At 41.7% G+C, this 12,169-nt stretch overlaps 1 protein-coding gene across 4 annotated transcripts in view; it reads right to left on the bottom strand.

Annotated features, from left to right (window-relative positions):
• The window catches only part of SLC39A6 (solute carrier family 39 member 6), a 27,721-nt gene that overhangs the window by 5,927 nt on the left and 9,625 nt on the right, over positions 1 to 12,169 (bottom strand). For 3 of the 4 annotated variants that reach the window (XM_019509185.1, XM_019509184.1, XM_019509187.1), the window contains exons 3-8: positions 10,264 to 10,444; positions 9,834 to 10,003; positions 7,165 to 7,377; positions 5,976 to 6,045; positions 5,257 to 5,322; positions 1,815 to 2,192 (exon numbers count right to left, since the gene is read on the bottom strand). In XM_019509185.1, the coding sequence (XP_019364730.1) occupies positions 1,815 to 2,192; positions 5,257 to 5,322; positions 5,976 to 6,045; positions 7,165 to 7,377; positions 9,834 to 10,003; positions 10,264 to 10,444 (1,078 nt within the window). The remainder of the gene's footprint in view (positions 1 to 1,814; positions 2,193 to 5,256; positions 5,323 to 5,975; positions 6,046 to 7,164; positions 7,378 to 9,833; positions 10,004 to 10,263; positions 10,445 to 12,169) is intronic. The other variant, XM_019509186.1, reaches the window with a different exon arrangement.

The raw sequence follows: 12,169 nt of genomic DNA, 5'->3' as shown, positions 1-12,169 counted from the left end.
CGCATTGCAGGCTCATGTTCATCTTGTGGTCAGTGACGACCCCAAAGTCTCTTTCTTCCGTAGTGCTAGCCAGCATAGCCAGCTCTCATGATTTAAGCCAGTATTACCAACTCTCATGATTTTTGGCATTATTCTCAAAGTCTGTGCTTTGGGAGTGTGAAAAACTTAGTTCTTTTATATATATATTCATATATTTGTGTGCGTGTGTGTGCGCGCGCGCACACGCACGCATGTTAGTTTCATTCATATTTGTACGCGTACGCATGTTAGTTTCATTATACATGTATAGATATTATTTCAGTATAAATATATTTCAGTATAAACATATGAAAGAGCCAAGTTTTTCATATTCCTGAAGCGTAGACTTCAAGAACAATGCCAAAAATCATGAGCTGGCAATACTGTTTAACCACTTGAGTAATATGCAGATAACTGACATTTTGCTACAATATGAACAATAACTAGGCTTGAAAGAATTTGATTTTTAATCAGTAAACGGCGATTTCACCTCACACTTACAGACTGACCAAAAAAAAGTTTCCATAGTTAATAATCAAAAACAGGGGAAGAACAGAAGGAAGTCGAAGGCTGGAGTATCTCAGAGGGCCAGTCTCAAGGAAAACAGTGTGGGACCTAAATGGCCAAATGTTTCGCTAATTAAGCAATTAGCTATTCACTCACAGGAAGCAGGCTGGAGAGAGATAACAGGCTACTTAAACCCCTACTAGAAGAGTGGGGTGTGGAAGAGTATTGGAGCCAGACCAGAAGCAGCAGTCATAGAGCAAAGCATGCAAAGTAGTGGCAGGGAGTTCCTAAGGCTCGAATGGGACAACTTAGCTAGAGAATTCTGGAGACTGTAAAAAGAGGTGTAGTGAAATTAAGGCACCTGTCCGCCACGGCACCTCAGGGTGAGCAGCACAGCACACCCTGAGGTGCCCATGCAGTCGCCGTCAGCACAGAGCTGATGCTGGAGCTGTGAAGCCTGGCACAGCTATTTGCAGCCTGCTCCCTGCTTGCTTGCTGCAGCTGCCCAGACACAGCTGCGCCAGGCTCCAGAAGCCTGCCATCATCTCTGTGCTGGAAGCAGAAGAGAGACTGGGGCTGCACTGCCTCAGGCCCCTCCCTCACCACCTGCTCCGATGTGCGGGTGTACCTACCAATGCACAGCTGATGCCGGAGCCCGGCACAGCTGTTTGGAGCCTCCCAGCTGCAGCTGGCCTCAGCTCTACAGAGCTGCTGCCAGCTGGGAGCCCGGGCTGCTCCCAGCAGGCAGCTGGGACGCAGCAAGCCCTGCTGGGAGCAGCCCAGGCTCCAGCAGCTACCCAGAGCCAGGGTAGCTGCTGACAGCCACAGAGCCCAGACTGGGGGGCAGGGGCAGTAGGGCATCCTGCCATGGACCACTTACCCTCATTTTGTTTTTCTGCCATGCCAGCACTTTCCAAGGTAGGCACTGTGGTGTTTTCAGCATTCCGGCCAAAAAAATATCGCCTACCCCTGTTGTAGACACTTAAGTCTTGTATTGGCCCTTAGTTTTAATCATTTAGCCCAGGGGTGGGCAAAAGGTGGCCCAGAGGCCAGATGTGACCTGCCAGGCCATTCTATCCGGCCCGCAGGGCCCCTAAAAAATTTAGAAAATGAATATTAATCTGCCCTGGGCTGCCTGTCATGCAGCCCTCGATGGCTTGCCGAAACTCGGTAAGTGGCCCTCTGTCCAAAATAATTGCCCACCCCTGATTACAGTTCATGGGCAGCAAAGACACAACTGTACCTTGCTCTTACTGTATAAGACTAAGGGGAACTCTAAAAATACTTACCAATTGCTAAGCCATCACTAAAGTTGTGTAGTCCATCACCCATAATCACCATCCAGGCTAGAGTAGCTATACCAGCATCCTTCAGCTCTTCTCGTGAGTAGCGCTGACTGTGGCTATGTGGATGGTGGTTCTGATGGTGATGATGATGGAGAATATGATGGTAGTCATGATGATGATGACTGAGATGGTCCGACTGTCCCAAAGTGTCATGTAAATGAGAATGACATTTGTTTCTACAACCCCTGGATACATATTCATTGTCAGCTTCCTCTTGATGGGAGTGAGCTATCATGACTTCTTCTTCCTCCTGTACTACTGGTTGCTGAGAAATGAAGTGGGATGGATCTTGCGAATCTGTACCTAAGTAACCTTCAGGCCCTGGGGGGTGGGGAAGAGAGAGAGATTATGTTAACATACTTAATTACCTAAAAAACTATGCTATGATAAGAAAAGACCAAGGAAATTGACCCTGATACTCTGCTCCTCTGTGACTACAATCATTTTGCATGACTCCCATGATATTTTTTGCTCAAAATTTATATGGTGGACTCAGGGAAATCTATGGAAGTATCACAGAAAAAATAAAGATCCTTGTCTTTATTGCAGGTGTGGGCAATTATGTGTGTCCCAGGACTATGTAGAGAGTTTTGATGAGCTGTCATGCGTCCCCTGCCCCCTGTAAAGCAACTCACCAAAACTAGCTATGGGGCTTTGGGCAGGTGGGAAGCAGTGTCTGGCAGTGGGCCAGGTGTAATCTGCACCCTGCATGCCCTATCCTGTAGGGGAGGGTGTGTGGGGGAGGCAAGGGGCACATGCAGCAGAGCTGGCCCAGTCTGCAGCTACCCCTATGGTACTCTGCATGGAATGGAGCCCCACCCAGGGCAGCCCACACTGTGCTCCCACCAGCGCTCAACAGCCTTGGCCCAAGCCCTAGCCAGTGCACAGCTGCAGCCAGCTGGGTGCTGCTCTGGTCCCCTCACCTCCAGCCGGAGCCACTGGCTGAAGCTTCCCTCCTGTCTGCCTGTCTGGGGTGGCGCAGCAGGAGCAGGAAAAGGAGCCACAGCTGAAGGCAAAGGGAGTAGAGCAGCACCTGGCCAGCTGCAGCCACACTGGGGACAGCTCTGCTCCGGAAGCTGCACATGCTGGCCAGGGTCCAGGCTGGTGGGGCTGTTTTGCTCACCTTGGCTCTAGCTGCAGCTCCTGCTGCACTGCTTTGGGCAGGGGGGCGAGGGAGATACTTCAGCCTGGCAGCTCCCATCCCAGTGTGCAGGGCTCTGGCTCCAGCTCTTGGCCACCTTCCATCCACCTGCATTGTGCTGAGCAGGCAGAGCAAGTGGAAAGCAACCAGGAGCTAGAGCCAAAGCTCCATGCACTGGGGCAGAAGCCGCCTAGCTGAAACTTCCTCCCTGCCTGCCCAGAGGAGCAAGAGCCGCAGCTGGAGGTGAGGGGAGCAGAACAGCCCCAGAGCCCTGGGCCCCAGCTAGCGCACATCTTCCAGTGGGGCTATTTTCAATGCAGCTGCAGCCAGTTGGGTGCTGCTGTGCTCCCCTTGCCTCCAGTAGTGGCTCCTCCTCCCACTCCTGCCCCTGAGATGCTGCTCCAGGCACGCGGGTGGGCAGACAGAGGGGACGCTTCAGCAAGGGGCTCCCACGGCATGTGACGGGAGCAGATCAGCACCTGGATGGCTGCAGCCACTCTGGGAACAGCTGTGCCAGAAGCTGCATGCTGGCTGGGGCCCAGGCTGGTGGGGGGCACCCACAGGCTGTATCCAGGCCATATTTTGCATACCCCTACCTCCCACTTGAAAAAATACATCTATTTCAGCTGTTATATTTTATGTAAAAAATAACATACACTATGCTGCTTATTAATTAACTTCACAATATTTTAAGTGTTCTGCCTTAACACAAGTATGTGGTACTATTTTTTTATTTGTACGGTTTGAAAATGCTAACAATATGCTCTCAGTTTTGGAACAGATGGGTTGTTTCCAATTTTATTTTTGGTTTTATTTAAATGAGTTTTACAACTAAATTTTTAAGCTTTGAGAATAAAAGAATATGGGTAAATTTTGGTAAACTTCTTGCAGTCACAGAAATATAAGTGAGTTACATGCAAATCCACAAGCCTGGGAACCTTCAAAACAGCACACACATACAAACCTAAGTAAAGTATCCAATACAAAAAAATTGTCCTGTACACATGAAGTTCTAGCAAATATTTAAAGCACAGTAGTAAGTCATTTAAAGTCAAGAATTGGCTCTAGCTGGCACTCCCAGAAGCAGTTTAATTCTTTACCTGCAGCTGACTGTCATTCAAAGAAGTGCACAATTCTTTTTCTGTCTTTGAAAGCAAAGAATGCAATTTCAATGTGATCCTGACAAATGAAAGCCCCATTGACATCACCACCAATGGGAGCTGGCTTCTGCAAAATAAGATTTGATCCATATAGCCACATGAAAATTACAAATGGGGGATCAATGACACTGAATTCCACTGCGACAGCTATTGCAAATAATCTCAGGAATAGCAAAGTTCTGCCTGAGGCTGCAGGATCATGCAGGGCATGCAACTGGGGGCTAACATTCAAGATTTTTAAGACACATCAAGAAAGAGCCTGGCCTGATCCAGTAGACAACACAATATGCTAGTGCTGCTATTAAGCGTTAGCTGTTTGAAGTGCTTAAAATGAGAGAGAAAAATCTGGAGAATGAAATTAAATAAATGAAGCCAAAGACAATTCATCATGCTAGAAACAGCATCTTCTGTTAGTTAGAGATAAGAAGTGCTGCATCCAGATTATATAATTGCAGGAGATATGCAGAAGAAATCACAAAGATAAGTGAAAGGAAGGGCACTTCCACAAACTTTGATTGCTTTGATACTATTCTATTCAGTGAAGCAATCCAGATATTTTGATTTCATGAAATATTTTTCCAGGTAATGTCTAACAAAAAGAGTTACAGAACTACAAGTACAGTCTACCAGCCTTTTTTAAAGCTTTCTTCAGTTCAGTCTTGCAACAGAATTACGAGGAGAAAATGGAAGTTTACTCAAGAAGTAATAGAAGCACATACAGGCACACCCAAATCTCTAGCAGTATAGGAGGAGAGCACCAAGTCTGTAACTGAAAGGAGCCAGATACAGAAACACTGGTCAAATTAATCTGTGCTGTCACCCCACTGACTTTAATAGGCTTACGTGAGGGATGTATCAAATTGTTTGTAGATAGAACATGGCCCTTCTTGGACAGGCACCGAATATGAACTCAGATCCAGCAAATGCCATACTGCAAAATTGTAACAAGATATACAACTTATTGGTTTAATCTTATTTTTGCAGAGAATGAGGCATTTCAGTAACAGTCCCCAACTCAAGACTCACAATAAGACTACTTAATGTTAGTCACACACAGCGTCATGCCCTAAATGTCTATTCATACCTGCAATCCAAGGGCCTATCACATTGGATAGTTCAGTAGCCAAGCAAACACAGTACTGAAAGCAGCCTACAAAGACCAAAAAAACTTTATATTTTACTGTACAAGATCACCTGGACATTTGATGGTATTCTTATTTCATGAAATGTTTTCATTTATAGTTTGACTTTGACAGGTACTAAACACCTGCAGTCCACTTCCCCCAGTTTAAGTTAAAGTGGAATTGTGTGTGAGCACTCTTTCTGAAAAATCAAGCCCTTCGGGCATTTGAAATACATGAGCTTGGCTATTTAAACTTCCATGCTAGCTTTATGATGTATAGATTTCTAAAATCCTCTCTCCACAGAACTACAATTTCTGTGAGGTGCAGCAGCATACTAAACATCTGTAGATAAAAGCTCTTCTACATTTTTTTTCTATTTCTAATGCTCAATCCTGCAGCATAAGGCTAGGAAGCATCAAAATTTTAACTATGATCTACTTTCAACTATGAACTACTTCCAACCCCTCTCAATCTTAAAAACACATTATTACTTATAATTACAAATCTCATACACACCAATGCCTACCAAAGTTGTGTTTCAGGAAAGGCTTAAAGAATTTGGCTACATGGTGATCCATCCCATAGTAAATTGAAGACTTGTAAATCTACTCATAATGCAGAAAAAAATTCTTCACCATTTTCATTAGTATAGCTGTGCAATGTTATTGTTAAGACTTACGATCATCTGCATCTAACTTTTCTTCATTTGTTGAAAACTTCTTACTTTCTGCATCATCTTCATTTTTTTTCTAATTCCAAAAGAATACAATTAAATCATTAATATGTTATTTAATTTTCAATATATGCATGGGCAACACAGTATATTCACACAGCCTTCAAATAAATGAGGCCAAAATGGGACATACATAATGGATGCATAAGCAGAAAAATGTACTGGAAGGCTGGCTAAAGTACAGTAAAAAAGGCAAAGAATTACTTATGATGGAGAAGGAAAACAAATCACAATGAGCTGGCACAGGTAATAGTTATACAGGACTACACAGCAATTTCAATTCCACTATAGACTTCAAAAACAAAAATAATGATTGATGTTTATGCAGATTTTTCTTTTTAAATGCACACTCAAGTTTAAAAATGTGGCTTATTTAAAAAAAAAAAAGCAGAAAACCAAGTATTAGTTCTAAATGAATAGCTCCCAGGTCAAACAACTCAGCAGAGAAAGAAGAGGTTTAGATATAGTTAATGAACCTGATCCTACCACTCTTGATAAACTGTCCTGCATATTTCAGTGGGCTTGCTTACTTCTCACTCTTCAAGATGGACAGCTTTCCAGGCATACAAAAGAAGGCTTCAGTCAATACCAGATATGTTGGGTTTTTAAAAAGATGACAAGCCTTTCTACCCAGAAAGTAACTACTTTTGAGACTGCCTAGAGGGTTCATAGTTAAATTTCATTTTAAACTTTTAAACTAACAACTTTATTACCTTGGCAACACTGAAGTACTTAGCTGTATTAGCCTTTACACAATGCAGCTTTCTATATTTAGAAAGTTGACATTTACCACCCACAATAGTTACATCTTCATGGTATTTCCTACGATAATTTTAAAAGACATGATAACCCCTGCGCATTAATACCTTTCTGTGGGAGTGAGGGATGATGGGTTTTTTGTCTTTAGTTCTTTCAGGTGGTAATCTAGGTTTACATATACATACATATATACTTTTTTTTTTTGCAGTTAGGCTGGTTACAGTGAACTTCCAGCTTAACTAAACAGTAGCAGAATTCTTCCTTAACTGTCAATTCCGGTTGAATAAAAGACACTTAATAGCTTAAACTGCAGTATCATGGACTGATTACTAGTTGGAGACAACTCCAAATACTTCAAAATATATAGTTTCTGTACCTTTTTCTTCTTGTCTTTAAACTGCTTAATTAAAGTGATCAAATGCTCAACAAGGAACATGAAATAAAGGCCTCCCAGGGCTGTAAGGCCCTTCCACGTAGAATCCAAATAAACATTCTCTTCTGCACTGTGAAAAACAAGATGCTTGAACAAGGAGTCTTTACTTTGTTCAAGTAATGGTTTCTCATGATGATGGTGGTGGTTCCCATGGGACTAAGGAAGGAAACAAAGGGAAAAAAAGTTGAAGTTCCACTACATTCAAAACAATATTCAACATTCAGCAGCAACAGAAGGAAATCTGCAGAATGTGAACCAGGGCTATTTCATTTTAATCAAATCCAGACATTTTACATTTAGCAAGAGAAAAAGATATGGATTTTAAAAAAAAAGATTTAGAAGAAATAAGATGCAAGTGATGTTTGTTGGTAGATGAGTGAAAGCAGGGCCAGCCACTACAACTAAACAACAACTATCACAAGTCTTCTTACATCAGTCACAATCACAGAGGTGGGGCCCTCAGTAGCAGCAATAACCAAAGCACCCTCTTTAGTGCCCCATCTCTATGGTGGCTCCACATTAATCTTACCATAATATCCCACATCTTAATCTACTCCCAACAGCCGGCCAATTCAATCTCTCCAAACTCTTCCAATCTCTTCCCTTCCTTACACTATAATCACTATAGTTGGTCAGCCTCTAGGGCATGACAGAAGGAATCTCTTTAGGTTTTCATAGAATCATAGAAAAATAGAGCTGGAAGGGACCTCAGGTCATTTAGTCTGACACCACACTCAGTGCACGATCACTCCTGGGTAAGCTATCCCAGTCAAATGTTTATTTAACTTGCTCTAAAAAGCTTCCAAGGATGGAAACTCTACAACTTCTATGGGGTAGCTTGTCCCAATACTTATCTACCCTCACAGCGAGAAGATTCTTCCTAATATTCAACCTAAATTTCACTAACTGCAACATAAGACCACTGTTTATTATCCTGACTGCCACAGTCACAAATAACTGCCTATCTCCATCGTCTCTACAAGCACCTTTCAGGTATTTGAAAACTTTTATCAAATTCCCTGCCTCTCCCCTAGGAGGGACCGCAGGAGGTCATCAAGTCCAACCTCTTCATCAAGGTATGGGTAATCACCGTCTAAATAATTCTAGATAAATGTTTGTCTAAGCTAGAGATGTCTAACATAGGCTGTGGGTCAGACAGATCCATGGAGGTGGGCCACCCACCACACAGGCTTCTCACTGGTTCTCAGGCAACCTCCACAGTTCAGCTCCAGTACTTGCCAATTCCCTACGGTCATTTTCACTTGACTGTGGGGCAGCCAGCATCCAATGGTTAATGATGCTGCAACCACCTTGTCTCATCCCTTCCTTTTCCAGTGTCTGAATTTACTGCTTTCAGTTGCTGTAGGCAACAAAATCAGACAGTTGACAACAGGGTTGAACTTTGGCTCCAGCAGGAGGACACAAGAGCATCTCAACACATGGCAGCTCCCCCACTAAGTCCCTGTGTGCTGGCAGGGAATATAGGTTATCACCTGAATTGAATGCAACACCCCTGGCCTAACTTATTCTTAAAAGCTTCAGGACCATCCCCTCCACACACAAGTACCAAGCATAATGCCTTAAACATCAACAACACCCTTGAACTTCCCACAGGCAAGGCAGGGGGATAAGGACACTGTCAATGTCCTGCCACTGCAAAAAACAGGAAGTCATTTGTTAAAATTTTTTCAAGAGATCCAAGGAAGAGGACCATGCTTCCTCCTTCCCCGCAACAATACAGGAAGGTTAAAACCACAACAGTCCACATGGACCACAGTGACTGTGGGGTAAAATTTCTTCACAATCCTAAACATGGCTGTTAGTCTGACTAAGTAGAAGAGCAAGACAGTTTTCCATTAGTTTTGTAGGTATGGTGCAACATATAATAAAAGCATGCTTTTTTTTTTTAAAAGATAATTGCACCACTGATACGCATTTAAGCATAAGGCCAAGAGGCAAGTGCCTCTAGAACATAAAAGAAAGTTCAATAATATAATTAATGAAGGCCTTACTTGCCATAGGCAGATTTTCAAACTCGATACAGGACAATTAATTCTTACACATTGTACTTAATTTTATCGCAGGAATGTACCACAGAGGACAACTGCCCCCATGTCACAGCATTTGGTCACAGCCTTCCCCACCATGACATGAAGTGACTAGATGCTCCAGTATCAGGTGTTCTGTTCCAGTATTTCTCTGATGTACCACTCTGATTTTTATAATCCATTTGAGCATCATTCTTTCATTTAGTCCATCTTTCATCATTTAGTGCATGCATGTGTAAAAAAACAAACAAACACATAAATAAATAACTACAACTCCCACAAGTTGGAGCTGATTGCCCACATGCATATGAGAGAAAATGTGATGAATGGAGTAGGGGTGTATGGCACAACTCCTCCCTGCATAGTGAAAATCTGATCAGTTATACTGATCACAATTTCACAAAGACCACTCTAAGCAATCTATATTTTCTTATTATTACATTTATGGATCATCTCATTAAACAGTCATTAAATCATCGATTTAACATACAACCCAACCTAAAACAGAAAAGTCAAGTCAGGTTTCAGTATTAAAGTTGTTTAAAAACAAGTAAAAATACTTACATGTGGAAGGAGATGTAAGAAGGCATCTCCACTCAGAGTCCCAACAGCCAGTGCCACAAGAAAACTTAGAAGAAACTTGAAAAATACACGATTCATCAGAGGTACCAATATAACACCCAGTAACGAAAGGAAACTGATGACAGAGATCGATATCAAACCACCAATCCAAGCTGGTAAAAGAAAAACAAGAGCCTGATATCAGCTTCTGTTTGCTAGACACTTGGCTGTTCAAACAGTGACTTGGATGCTATCATCTAAACAACACACAAACCCTGGCATGCTTGAGTCTAGAAACAACCCTTTGCAAAAACCACAATTATACAAGGTAGAATCTAAGCATAATTTATGTTAATTGTAAAAGCAAATTTCATGTTTGAGTCATTGCTGATAAGCTTTTTACTACACATTTCAGAAGGAAAAAAAAGCCTACCTATTTCCAAAGAAAAGCTTTTTGGAGGAGTTTCAGCTTTCTCATTAGTTGCATGGACTAAGCAATATTTGCCATCAATCTGATTAATAATAGCTGGGCAGAGATAGCTAAATTCTGTAGCAGTCAACAGTACTTGTGTGCTTATTCCATGAGACCGCATCAGTTCTGATGTATTGAAGCACTGTAGAAAGAAGCACTTGAGTAAGATTAAAAAGAACAGGAACTTGTTGAAAATTGCAAGAGTTCTAATGTTAACTCAGAGTAACACCTCTCTGAAGTATCTAAATAAACTGTAGCTAAGGTCTGTAACAAGTTCTAGTGATGTGAACTGCACAACTTTTATTCTGAGGGAAGAGTAATCATGAACACTTAAATAATTAAAACCATTTCAATTTCACATCTTACGTCAGTTCAAGTCTGACCAAATCAGCATCCGATCCACTCCACATCTTTCTAGAAGCTAGGTGCTACTGCTGAGGAATTGGTTGGATTTGACAGCCCTTAAGGTTCTAGTCAGTCATATACTGCAGATATAAGGTACAGGTGGCCTCTAAGTGGGGTTATTTCTAAACTGAAAGTTATTGTGTAGTTGTACGTTTTTTGGCCCTTAAGTCCTCCAGGCTGAAGAAGTACTTCGATAACACTGACAGCTGGATGGATGAACCATCCCATCCTCAACTTACGGAAGACAGAATGACCCATCTGGTCAAACGTCTCTTTTTCAGCCATATCCCTTCTATGGAGTCACATACATGGCATGTGTTGAACATGTTTTTAGGACAAACATTATAATTCAATAATATTTCTACTGTACTCTTTGCAGTCTTTATAAGTTCCCTTCAGTAGGCCTCCCAGCATGGTTTCTACTTTGCTTGTCGAGAATACAATATCCCTAGTTACCAAATTCAGGACTTGTGATTTTATATTGAATATATCCACTGACTTATATAGCTTAGTTACCAAAACAGACTCCACAGAGGTCTTGCAAGGTCATCTGTAAAAAAGATCTGACAGAAATAGACCTACATACACATTATTCCATTACTACCTTGACTTTTTAAAAGGCAAGAAAGAAAATGTTTTAGAGACATCTATTTTAGCTATAACGGGTCTTCATAAAGAACTAGCCCAACCTCAGAAACAGAAATAGAAACAGGCCTCTCAAAGAAAAATAAAGGAATTATGGTATTTTAGCAATCTGTGCAACAGTTACATTGGAAAGCAAGTGGTGTTAATATTTGCATGTTACTTGAATAAAATACTTCAGTAAAATATCTTTAGAATTAGACCTGTCATTAATAAAAGGCATGAATTTTTTACATGAAAAAACATCTATGCACAACATCCACATGCCTATTATTCTTGTCAGCATACTGTCCAAAGAAGCAGGAGATGTTAGGACAGAAAGCAACATATTCTACATTGAAACGAATGGGAAAAAATGTAGACACTGAAGTTATATTTTTCTAAGTTTTACTGCATGTAAATGGTAGCACAGGAATGACATGATAGCTATGATGATCGAGAAAATATGAGAAGCAAGGATTTTTTTTTCATTGGACCAACTGCTTGGTTCGCATAAGTTTAGACAGACTTTCGAATGCAGAACATTAGAAGAATGCTCTGCATTTGAAAGCTTGTCTAAATCTAACCCAACCATACATTTGGTCCAATAGAAGACACCACTCACAAAAATCCATGCCTCTCCCTTATTATATTTAAACTTTTTATATTCTTCCACATAACTCAGTTTGGCTTTTCACTAGTTTAATTGTCCAGCTGGTTTCAGGAATTACTCAGTGCCCCCTCACCTATATTCCCCTTCCAGTGCTCTCAGACCCAATTATTTCTCCAAAATCACCCTAGCATCAACCTTTGGGACCATCCCCACCTACCATCACATAAT

The sequence above is a fragment of the Gavialis gangeticus genome, unplaced genomic scaffold, assembly GCF_001723915.1.
Source record: "Gavialis gangeticus isolate Ggan-Ray unplaced genomic scaffold, GavGan_comp1, whole genome shotgun sequence".
Classification (NCBI taxonomy): Eukaryota; Metazoa; Chordata; order Crocodylia; family Gavialidae; genus Gavialis; species Gavialis gangeticus.
The sequence above is the reverse complement of the archived record's forward strand: the minus strand, read 5'-3'. Positions and strand labels throughout refer to the sequence as shown.